The following is a 13464-nucleotide window of genomic DNA, read 5'->3' on the forward strand; positions in this document are numbered from 1 at the left end:
CTATATTTATTTATAATTATTATTATTATTGTTATTGTATTTATTATCGTTTAATTTATTGATTGTATTTTCCTTTTGTTTTGGGATTTACATTTCAAAAGTAATGACCTTATTTCATAAATACCACACAGCTGAAGGCAAAATTATTGGACATTTTAATACTTTACAGATAATTGCCAAAGTGTGACTTAATGAAGAGAATTTTATTAAACATATTTAAACACAGTAGTTTTAATAACTCATTTATTTTGTCTTTGCCATGATCGCAGTACTTAATATTTTACTAGATATTTTGCAAGTATTCAGCTTAAAGTGACGTTAGACTTAAGTGCAATTAGACTTAACTAGGTTAATTAGTTTAAGGGGGTGAATAATTTTGCTCACAGCCATTTTTACGTTTTTTTGTATATCCAAAGTAAAATAAATAAGATTTTATGGCGGCAAACCAATGCCTATATTAATCGAGCGCAGCAGTTTTGTTTACGCGGGAGGAGAGATGAACCGCGAGCAGATTACAAGCCTAGTTGAGAGCACGCGTAAAGATCCAGTGCGCGCGCAAGCTGCAGTTTCCTCGCGTGTAGGCCTGTAATCTGCTCGCGGTTTACTTCTCCTCGCGTAAACAACACTGCTGCGCTCGATTAATATTGGTATTGATTTGCTGCCATAAGATTCTCTCATGCAACTAAACCTGAAGCTAACCCACAATCTTACTTTAAGCATATAGAGCGAGTACTAATCATTCATGAATCAATATTACTCAGCAGTTGCAACAAAGATGCCTCAGAATAAAGTTGGACCCAATTTTCTTTATTTAAAACAGTGCATATGCTTTGAGAATGAGCACTCGTGGATTAATGAAACGTGGCACCACATGCGCAAATTAATCATAAGAAACGGTTTTAATCCTCCCGATCGCAGCACTTTGAAGTTCTTGGCTTTAATCATCAAAGTGTGTGTGTGTGTGTGTGTGTGTGTGTGTGTGTGTTTGAGGAGACGTGATGCTGAAGAGAACACATTATCATGCTTATTTCTCAAGTCCATTTGCACTTGGATAGGCTTAACATCAGCTGCGGGTCTAATAAATATCAAAGAGATGTGATTGAGCGCAGGAATAACTGCAGCTGGCAGAGCCCACGACGGGTCAATCCCAAAAACACACCCTTAAAAGGAGGACAGGACAACACTGAGGAGCAACAGGTTCACGCACAGCCTTCTATGGGCCTGATTCTGAATTGAAATGTCAGAATAATGTGCTTAAAGATGTACAAATATGTTTAAATTTAAGATGTGTGCAGTTAAATTGCATGTAAAGTGTGCATAAAATGTAAAATCATCAAATGTATGTGCATTAAAGTGGGAAACTTTACTTTTAAGATTTATGCATGGTTATGTTTGATGTTTTCTTTGTCTATTTTTTTCCCTCCTCTCTGCTTGTTTAGTCTTTAGGTTTCTTATTGGTTTACCATTCTGTCCATCATCATTATGACGAAGTCGGTTCCACCAATCCCAGGACGAGCCGCAAGGATTTAAAGCCCCGACAGACCAGTGTGTGTGTTTAATTGAATGTAAATGTGCAGAAAAAAGTTTAAAAGATTTTTTTATTGTAGTTTAATGTAAAACTGTGCACAAAATAGGTACACATCTAAGATTTATGCATTTGAAATGCATGTCAAATGTATTTGTATAAAAATGTAAACATGCATTTTAAAATTATGATTTATGCATCTGAATTGCATGTAAAAATGTTTGTGCATAAAAACTGGTTTTATTTATTTGAACTAGATGCTAAATGTGTGCATAAAAGGCAGCACGGTGGCTCAGTGGTTAGCACTGTCGCCTCCACACTTGTAAACACTCGCTCCATCGGGCTTGCAGCTGTCAGCACTGCCCATGCTAGTCACCGCTACCAAACTGACCAATCACAGAGCTTGTGCTATGCATCGTTGTGATGTGTAGTTGCACTTTTTGAGAGGTGTGCGTCAGCGTAAGCCATGGCAAGGGCTATGCGACTGCGCAAATGCTGCGCCGGACAACACCCATGAGCTTGACGTTAAAGTATAAATCTGCCTTAAGCGTGTATAGGTGTTTTCCAGTACTGGGTTGCAGAAAGAAGGACATCCGCTGCATAAAACTTATGCTGGATTAGTTGTCGGTTCATTCCGCTCTGGTGACCTCTAGAGTAGAGGAAATGAATCAAAATGAATGAATGAATGAATGCATAAAATAGGTTTCAAATTTTAAACGTATGCATTTGAACTGCATTATAAAAACTATGTGCATAACATGCTAAATTAATGTGCCTAAAAATGTAAAAATACAACATTTATATGTGAATTAAATATTTTATAAAGCTTTCAATTTAAAATAGATGCATTTGGAAACAGATGGACATATTGGAACTGGACGTAAGACGCTTATGATGAAAAAGTAGGTTTAAATATACGATAGATGCAATTGAATTGATCTTTTTAAACATAATTACTTAAATATTGATTTAATTGATTGATTTAATTTAACAATATGATCAATGAAAGATTGTATGGTCGAGAGGCGTTTTACATACAAAAAAAGAAATCTTAATCTTAAAATCAATTTTCACAGTTTTATTTATATATATATATATATATATATATATATATATATATATATATATATATATATATATATATATATATATATATATATATATATATATATATATATATATATATATTTTTTTTTTTTTTTTTTTTTTTTTAATATCCCTGTCAAATTCAGACTTTAAGTTTTTATTCGAATATAAATAAAAGCTGAAAGTGCTGCCTCCTGTACATCGTCTTATCTTTTAGGAGGAGCCTGGGTCATTTCTGGTCCAAAAAAATTGCTGGTTGAGATATACATGTATATACAGTTGAAGTCAGAATTATTAGCCCTCCTGAATTATTAGCCCCATATATATAAACATTTTTTCCCCAATTTCTGTTTGACAGAGGGCAGATTTCACATTTATAAACATAATAGTTTTAATAACTCATCTCTAATAACTGATTTATTTTCTCTTTGTCATGATGACAGTAAATAATATTAGACTAGATATTCTTCAAGACACTTCTATACAGCTTAAAGTGATATTTAAAGGCTTCACTAGGGTAATTAGGGTAAAGTTAGGGTAATTAGGCAAGTCATTGTATAACAGTGGTTTATTCTGGAGACAATCCAAAACTAATATTGCTGAAGGGGGCTAATAATATTGACCTTAAAATGGCTTTAAAACTATTAAAAACTGCTTTTATTCCAGCTGAAATAAAACAAATAAGACTTTAAATAAGACAGAAAAAATATTCTCAGACATACTGTGAGAAATTCCTGAATCTGCAAAACATTATTTGGGAAATATTTGATAAAGAAACGGTATCAGCAGTGGTGTTAGTCAGTGCTCACCATGTGCACCACCTCCGGATAGATGGGTTCTGTGATGACGTTCCTGTTGTGGGTGATGTACTCCACCATCTCGCTCAGCGCCGCACGCTTTACTTCTTTCCATTTCAGGTCGCTCAGCGGGTCGGAAACGAAATCGAAGAGAACGCAGCACTGGCGCAACTTCTGCACGAATAACTTCTCCTGCTCGGCGGGAGGAACATCTGAAAACAAGCAAAAACACCAGCCGCATTAATCAACTGCTGAATGCTGGATTCTGATTGGCTGATGGCCACCAAGGCAGAGGTCTCAAACTCAATTCCTGGAGGGCCGCAGCTCTGCATTGTTTAGCTCCAACCACCTCCAACTTAAACCTGTTTAATAGTCTCTAGTTTTGAACAGCTTGATTATTTGCATCAGTTGTGTTTAAATAGGGTTGGAGCAAAACTGTGCAGAGCTGCGGCCCTCCAGGAATCCAGTTTGAGACCCATGCTCTAAGGTGTTTGGTTATTGTCAGATAAAGGCACAGCTAACGTAGTTCCGGCAGTTTTTGAGCGCATTACAGCTCCATATCACTCCGCTGAATGATTAGAGTTATTTCACAGTCAATAATCACATCAGAACTCAACAGGAGGAGGAGATGTGGAGGACACTAGAGCTACACACAGGAGCAGTTTGAGGAGGACAAACACCTGACTAATAAACTCTCAACAGAGGAGAAGCACAGTATTCACCTCAGGTCTGCTGCGTCTCTGGTCAGCTTTATTTACTAATAATTCATTTGACTCTGTTTTTCTAATAGAGTTGACATTTCCCATCATGTTGTGCTTCAGCTCCAGATGCTAACCTCAAACCAGACTCCACATGACATGTCTGAAACACTATTTTAATCCTTTGTCGTCATATTACTGTTAATAAAACAGCACTTGGAGCGAGCCACATGGTTTTTCTACAGATCCTACATTATTATACAGATTTTCCTCCTTTATATAACCGATGTACTGTAAGAGAGTTGAGCAAAACGCAGAGACACACACTACATGGGTTTTGATTTAGTCATTCATTCATTCATTTTCTTCCACTTTTCCAGGGCCGGGTAGGGGGCAGCAGCCTCAGCAGAGAACTCCAGACTTCCCTCTCCCCAGACACTTCCTCCAGCTCCTCTGGGGGATCCCGAGGTGTTCCCAGGCCAGCCGAAAGACATAGTCCCTCCAGCGTGTCCTGGGTCTTCCCTGAGGCCTCCTACTGGTGGGACATGTGTAACGGAGGCCAGCTAGTGAAGTGCTGTGCAGGTAAACCTCACTCCTCTGACCTCTAAAGGTGCTCTAGCGACAGATGCTAGATGCCATGGTCTTTAGCCTCCTTGTTAGAGCAACTGACTTCCATGCGAAAGGTTGCTGATTCGATCCCAGCTCGGAGTGAGTTTGGGTGGGGAGGACCAGCGGTCTTACACATGCCTAGAACACCTTATGTAGGTGTCCAGGAAGCAATCCGAAACAGATGCCCGAGCCACCTCAGCTGACTTCTCTGGATGTGGAGGAGCAGCGGCTCTACTCCGAGCTCCTCCCGGGTGGCAGAGCTCCTCACCATTTCTGTAAGAGTGCGCTTTGCCACCCTGCGAAGGAAACTCATTTCAGCCGCTTGTATCCGAGATCTTGTCCTTTCGGTCAGACCCAAATCTCATGACTATAGGTGAGAGTAGGAACGTAGATTGACTGGTAAATCGAGAATATTATAACTATAATAAAATAAAATAAAATATAATATAATAAAATAATAAAATAAAATAAAATAAAATATAATATAATAAAATAATAAAATAAAATAAAATATAATATAATAAAATAATAAAATATAATAAAATATAATATAATAAAATAATAAAATATAATATAATAAAATAATAAAATATAATAAAATATAATATAATAAAATAATAAAATATAATAAAATATAATATAATAAAATAATAAAATATAATAAAATATAATATAATAAAATAATAAAATATAATAAAATATAATATAATAAAATAATAAAATATAATATAATATAATAATAAAATATAATAAAATATAATATAATAAAATAATAAAATATAATAAAATATAAAATAATAATATATAATATAATAAAATATTATATAGTTTAATAAAATATAATAAAATAAAATTTAATAAAATAAAAATGTAAAACAATATAATATAATAAAATATAATAAAATATAATATAATAAAAATAATTAAATAAAATATAATAAAATATAATGAAATATAATAAAATATATAATAAAATCAACTAAAATATAATAAAATATAATAATAAAATATAATAAAATAAAATATAATAAAATAATAAAATATAATAAAATATAATATAATAAAATAATAAAATATAATAAAATAATAAAATATAATAAAATAATAAAATATAATATAATAAAATAATAAAATATAATAAAATATAATATAATAAAATAATAAAATATAATATAATAAAATAATAAAATATAATATAATAAAATAATAAAATATAATATAATATAATATAATATAATAATAAAATATAATAAAATATAATATAATAAAATAATAAAATATAATATAATAAAATAATAAAATATAATATAATAAAATAATAAAATATAATAAAATATAATATAATAAAATAATAAAATATAATATAATAAAATAATAAAATATAATATAATAAAATAATAAAATATAATAAAATATAATATAATAAAATAATAAAATATAATATAATAAAATAATAAAATATAATATAATAAAATAATAAAATATAATAAAATATAATATAATAAAATAATAAAATATAATAAAATATAATATAATAAAATAATAAAATATAATAAAATATAATATAATAAAATAATAAAATATAATATAATAAAATAATAAAATATAATAAAATAATAAAATATAATAAAATATAATATAATAAAATATAATAAAATATAATATAATAAAATAATAAAATATAATAAAATATAAAATAATAATATATAATATAATAAAATATTATATAGTTTAATAAAATATAATAAAATAAAATGTAAAACAATATAATATAATAAAATATAATAAAATATAATATAATAAAAATAATTAAATAAAATATAATAAAATATAATGAAATATAATAAAATATATAATAAAATCAACTAAAATATAATAAAATATAATAATAAAATATAATAAAATAAAATATAATAAAAATAACAAAATATAATATAATATAATGTAATAAAAAAATAATAAAATAAAAAAATAATAAAATATAAAATTAAATATAATAAAATAAAAATATAATATAATATAATATAATATGATCGCCTTACAGCAAGAAGGTTGCTGGTTCGAGCCTCAGCTGGGTCAGTTGGCATTTCTGTGTGGAATTTGCATGTTCTCCCCGTGTTGGCGTGGGGTTCTTCCGGGTGCTCCAGTTTCCCCCACAGTCCAAACACATGCGCTATAGAGGAATTGGGTTGGCTAAATTGTCCAAAGTGTATGTGTGTGAATGAGTGTGTATGGGTGTTTGGGTGATGGGTTGGAGCTGGAAGGGCATCAGCTGTGTAAAACATATGCTGGATAAGTTGGCGGTTCATTCCGCAGTGGCGACCCCTGATTAATTAAGGGACTAAGTCAAAAAGAAAATGAATGAATAATACAATACAATACAATACAGACCCATCAAAGCCTAATGCATCAGATCTGAAGCACATTTTAGACTTTAATTTTTCAAATTCAGTTTTCTGACCATCATCTCCTGTGCCACGCATTAAACGTTTATAGTACCTAAATAGATTGCACTTTTACAACTGCACACTTTAAGAATCACAGTTTAATTTAACACATTGTCTAACAGGTGGCTCTTCCCAAAATCACAGAGTGTTCTGCACCCTTGATTACTCTTGTATTTAACACGCATCATTAGTCTCTGATCCTAACACCAGGCACAAACAGGCCTAAAATGATCAAAACAACTAGACTTCGCACTGCAAACACATCTGCACGTTTGATTATTAATAGCTTCACAGGTTTGTTGTCTTCATTATTTTGGTCCTGCAGCCGATGTGTAAAGGTCACGCCTGTGAGAAACTCAACTCGCACTTCCCTTTCAGCTGATGGGAGTGGCGGCTGTGGTCGACATGTCAAAAACACTGCGACGAAACTCACATCTGAACCACAGAGCCAATGTCAACACACTGCATTCAGACATCGTGGATTGGATGAAGCTCAATGTAATTATACACCACTCTGTTCGATTCAGGACCACACCATTCAATACCTTTTATTAAACTATTATTAAATCATACCAATCAATATTACATTTATAAAAGGAGAAGAGAAGAGAAGAGAAGAGAAGAGAAGAGATATACAACAGACCAGAAAAGGACAGAACACAACAAAAAACAATATAACAGAAAAGAACAGAAATACAACAGTAAAGAACTGAACAGAATAGAATACAACAGAACACAACACAACACTACGGAATAGAACAGAACAGAAAATAACAAAACAGAACACAACAAAAAAAGAACAGAACACAACAGAACAAAACACAACAGAAAAGAACAGAATAGAACACAACACAACAGAATAGAAAAGAACAGCATAGAATAGAACAGAAAACAACAGAACAGAATAGAACACAACATAAAAGAACAGAACAGAACAGAAAAGAACACAACACAACACAACAGAAAACACAATAGAACACAACACAACAAAAAAGAACAGAATAGAACAGAAAAGAACACAACACAACATAATAGAAAAGAACAGAATAGAATAGAACAGAAAAGAACCGAACAGAATAGAACACAACATAAAAGAACAGAACAACAGAACACAACACAACACTACGGAATAGAACAGAACAGAAAATAACAAAACAGAACACAACATAAAAGAACAGAACAACAGAACAAAACAGAATACAACAGAAAAGAACAGAATAGAACACAACACAACAGAATAGAAAAGAACAGTATAGAATAGAACAGAAAACAACAGAACAGAATAGAACACAACATAAAAGAACAGAACAACAGAACACAACAGAACGGAATAGAACAGAACACAACAAAAAAGAACAGAACAGAAACGAACAGAAAAGAACAGAACAGAACACAACAGAACGGAACACAAAAAAGAACAGAATACAACAAAAAAAGAACACAACAGAAACAAACACAACAGAACACAACACAACAGAACACAACACAACAGAACACAACACAACAGAACAGAACACAACAGAACAGAACACAACACAACACAACACAACACAACAGAACACAACACAACAGAACACAACACAACAGAACACAACAGAACACAACAGAACACAATAACAGAATACAACACAAGAGAATAGAACACAACAGAACATAACAGAAAAGAATACAACAACAAAAATAACAGAACAGAAAAGAACAGAACACAACAGAAAACACAACAAAACAGAATACAACAGAACAGAACAGAATAGAACAAAACAGAACAGAACTCAACGGAATACAACACAACAGAACACAAAACAACAGAACAGAATTAGAACACAACAAAACAGAACAACAGAACAGAATAGAATAGAACACAACGGAATACAACACAACAGAACAACAGAACAGAACTAGAACACAACACAACAGAACACAACGGAACACAACACAACAGAACACAACGGAACAGAACAGAACACAACAGAACAAAACAGAACAAAACAGAACAAAACAGAACAAAACAGAACAAAACAGAACAAAACAGAACAAAACAACAGAACAGAATAGAACACAACAGAACACAACACAACAGAACAGAATAGAACACAACACAACACAACACAACAGAACATAACAGAATAGAACACAACAGAAAAGAACAGAACAGAACACAACAGAACAGAACAGAACAGAACAGAATAACACAACACAACAGAACAACAGAACACAACGGAAGACAACACAACAGAACAACAGAACACAACACAACAGAACAACAGAACACAACAAAACAGAACAGAACAGAATAGAACACAACAGAACACAACACAACACAACAGAACAGAACAGAACACAACAGAAAAGAACACAACACAACATAAAACAGAATAAAACACAACAGAAAAAAACACAACAGAACCGACCAACAGAACAGAACACACCATAAAAGAACAGAACGGAACAGAGTAATGTTAGTAAATAACGCAACCTTGCAGTACAGTGTGAGCCCTGAATTATTGGATATCTGCATATGTCTGACATTTAAATGATGAATCGGTTTCTGCCGGTTCCCGCCTCAAAATTAGCAAGTTTTAGCTGCTTGTACATGAAGGTAGCGTTCAGAAAAAAAACAAAACACCAGTGAAGAAACTCGACACAGAGGAACACAAAGACCTACAGCCAGTTAGTGTTAGCAACACACACAGCACACACTGTAGTATAAACGCATGACTACACATACACGCACACACAAAAACATGCACAAACAGGTACATGCATAAACGTACACACACATATTCAAACATGCAAACACGCACAATCTAAAGCAGGGGTGTCCAAACTCGGTCCTGGAGGTCCGCTGTCCTGGAGAGTTTAGCTCCAAGCCTAATCAAACACACCTGAGCCAGCTAATCAAGCTCTCACTAGATATGCTAGAAACTTCCTGCAGTTAAGCAAGCAAATTGGAGCTGGGCTCTCTGGGCCCCGAGTTTACACACTGATCTAGGGGTTGAATGACTTTTTTTCAGAAGTCAACTCTTATGTTATTAAAGTCTAGTCGACTAGTCGCTGGTGACGTCACCAATAGCCGCGTTTCCACTATCGCGCCTAAAGCGAGCGAGCCAAGGCCAGTCGCGTTTCCACTATCACTTCCGGGGCGTAATCGGGCCAAAGCGGAGCTTCCTTGGGGCCAGCGTCCGGCCTTTTTCGGCCTGCCGAATACCTTGGGCCAAGGAGGGCCAACTGTGGCTTCGGGGCGGGGTTACGTACAAAGGCGGAGTTTTCCTGTCGGGTAAAGAGGAGACAAGATGCTTTCTTCCCTTACATTTGTTTTGCTATCGCGCTTGATCAACTCACTCGCCTTGCAGCCAAAATCTGTGTTCGAAGTAAATGCTGCCGAACTCGAATGTCCTTATCCAGGGATCGCTGTCTGGCCTTACACCAACAGACCACAAACAGTAAAAAAGCAATCGCTTCGGTGTTCTCCATCTTCCAGCTTTCGGCCTCATTTCTCAACCTCCCTGGCTATTGGCCCGGCCTGGCCCGATTAAAGCCCTGGCTCGCACTGGCCCAATAGTGGAAATGCGGCTAATAAAACTTAAGATGCAAATGTTTAGCAATTTGCAGAACAAATATATATTAACCTGCTGTTTGACAGCTCATAACACTGTAAAAACAATGCAGCATTACTAAAGACTCATTTTAGTGCTAAACAAATGCACCGTCAACACCGTTCATGTCGCTGGATAGCTGAACATTAGCACTGGATACTTTTAGTACCAAAATCCACACATTGATCACTGCACATTCTACTACGAATGCAACAATATCAATAAGGATTTTTTAGACTAGCCCGATCAGGCCGGTCGTTCACAATTTTTACTGGCCCCACCAAAAAGAGAAGTTAACAGCTATCTAAGTCAAATATTTTAAATAATGTTTCAAAACCCCACATAATTGTATACACACACTTTTTATTCGGCAGAACTTTTCTTTAAATACAACTGACAATTAAAGAAAATACAAATAAATATATGCTGTAAATATACTCATGGCCTTATTCCAGTTGTCAAGTTGTCAAAATCTATCTACTGAATTAATCCATTTAAAAATAGCATTAGAATTCTACATTATAGGCTTGAGAAATAAGAGATGAATCGACACTGCAGTCAGATCATGAAGCAGATCAATGTTGATCTTTCTTTCCAGGTGTCAGTGTAGAAATGATCAAAACAACAGGCTTAATACAAAATATTATAGGATTAAAATATGGAGAAATGATCAGAAGGTAATTTCAGTCAATTTTCCTAACGCATAAACAGCACTCGGTAACAATTCAGCATGCGTTCACTTTCATATTCAACATGAAACTCACATTTGCCGGTAGGAATGACATCCTGCCATGCTCATGATTCTCTCTTCATATAGCCGTATATGTGGCTATTACACAACCATAATAAACTGTGGTATAGTCTGGGTCGTTAGTTCGTCGAATTGTTTTGCTTTCGAACTACAATCGATCCACTCTAGAGTTTCAATCAAGTTGAGACCACCTCATTCAGGCGGGGATCTGAGCGCGATTGCTGGATTCACATATGCCAAATGCACCGTGCTAACTGGTCAAACGAGACGTGTTCCCGAACAAACGTCTAGGTGTGAAAGCACCCTGTATTTGCTTGCAATTGACAGTCATAGCGAAATTAAACGGAGTGAAAAGGCAGCACTGGCACGATTGAGCCTGTAACCATCCTGTCTACGGTCCTGTGCATCTCGCACGCCGGCCCTGGGCCATCGGGCAGTCCTAATAGTCGAACAGCAAATCATTACATAATAACTAGAGGTGTCAATATTAATTGTTTCTTCTGTGCACCGCGATGAAAAATTCAGTATTGGTTCAGTATCATAACCGGTTATTACGCACTGACGTCATTTATCTGATGTGTGCTATATTGCATTAGTTTAATACGGCGAGGGAGGCGAGCGCGAGTAATAAACACAGCAACTACTTAAAAACCAGAAGTTCAATGCACAATTCACTGCGTCAGTGTTTGAGAGACAGAATATTAAGAATATTTCATGTAATTATAATCATTTTAACAGTTTAATAAAGAGGCAGTGGAGTCAGAATGTGAAAACACATATCCTAAATAAAGAATAATAAAGGTTAAACATTAATAATGATAAAGGTAGAACGTAACAGAGGGTACCAGATCTGCTACCAGATCTATTTTCAGCTGTCAGACACACACATGAAGATATACTATAGTCATTTATAGTAAATACTACAGTGTTTTAAATGTTGCTACAATTGGTTATGTATGGCTGATATATATTGCTTCACCACAAATGATTGAGATCACGTCCATGTGTTGTGAGAAGTCCAGATATTGAGTACTGTGACAGGCCAAAGCGTCTTTAATTACAATGAAACAACACTCACTGTTTAAAGTGCAAAAACTCAACAGCTATTAGGTAAAGCAGAATTTCTATAATGAGCATGTAAGACTAATTAGGAATAAAGTGAACAGAGAGTATCTATCATCTAAAACATGCTGTAACAGACAGTGTAATGCGGGACAAGCACAAAATAACCGTTCAGAGTCAAGCTGCTCAGTCACTACATCTACAGAATCCATCAAGAACACAGATTATCTGATGTTAAACACATATCAATCAACTTTCAACACTAAATAAATACTAATAAAAGCTTTTTCTGAGATCGTGCTTCTGTTTAGTGCAATGTATGTTAGCTATGTCAGTCGTCAGCTGTGTTGCTGCTGGAAATAGATTTCGATCAATTTTTGGTTGGTAACATGCATTGCTAAGAACTTAATTTTTACAATATTTCTCAATATTTACATTGTGCTGAATGCTCAGATTCATGCAGTTCAGCCAAATATTCTCCAATCCTAAGAAACCACACATCACTGCAGAGCTGAAATGTTCAACTCTCAGATTCTGCAAAAATCTTCAAAAATGGACACTTTTGGCTGGTTTTCTGCCTGATAAAGATTAAACATTGTATGTTTACATTAAATAAAAAAATAAATCCAGCCAATGCTTTGTCTATATTTAACCCAACATCGGGTTATGACAACCTAGCAATTTTTTAATGGCGTAGCCTTAATTTACATATTTTTGACCCCAGAGTTTGAAGTTGCACAGGTCTGTTTTTGACAATGGGCAACAATTCTGACTTTTTATTTTATGTCAAAATAGAATATTAAGTAAAGATCATTTTGTAAATAAGCTGCTGTAAATATATCAAAACTCAATGCTTGATTAGTGAAACGCATTGATAAATGCTTCATTTATTC

The 13464-nt window shown here is 34.0% G+C and overlaps 1 protein-coding gene across 3 annotated transcripts in view; it reads right to left on the reverse strand.

Moving 5' to 3' along the window:
• The window catches only part of ppp2r5cb (protein phosphatase 2, regulatory subunit B', gamma b), a 67234-nt gene that overhangs the window by 31261 nt on the left and 22509 nt on the right, over window positions 1-13464 (reverse strand). For all 3 annotated transcript variants that reach the window (XM_056445518.1, XM_056445517.1, XM_056445519.1), the window contains one exon: window positions 3421-3620. In XM_056445518.1, coding sequence (XP_056301493.1) covers window positions 3421-3620 — 200 coding nt within the window. The remainder of the gene's footprint in view (window positions 1-3420; window positions 3621-13464) is intronic.

This window comes from Danio aesculapii, chromosome 20 (genome assembly GCF_903798145.1).
Source record: "Danio aesculapii chromosome 20, fDanAes4.1, whole genome shotgun sequence".
Lineage (NCBI taxonomy): Eukaryota > Metazoa > Chordata > Actinopteri > Cypriniformes > Danionidae > Danio > Danio aesculapii.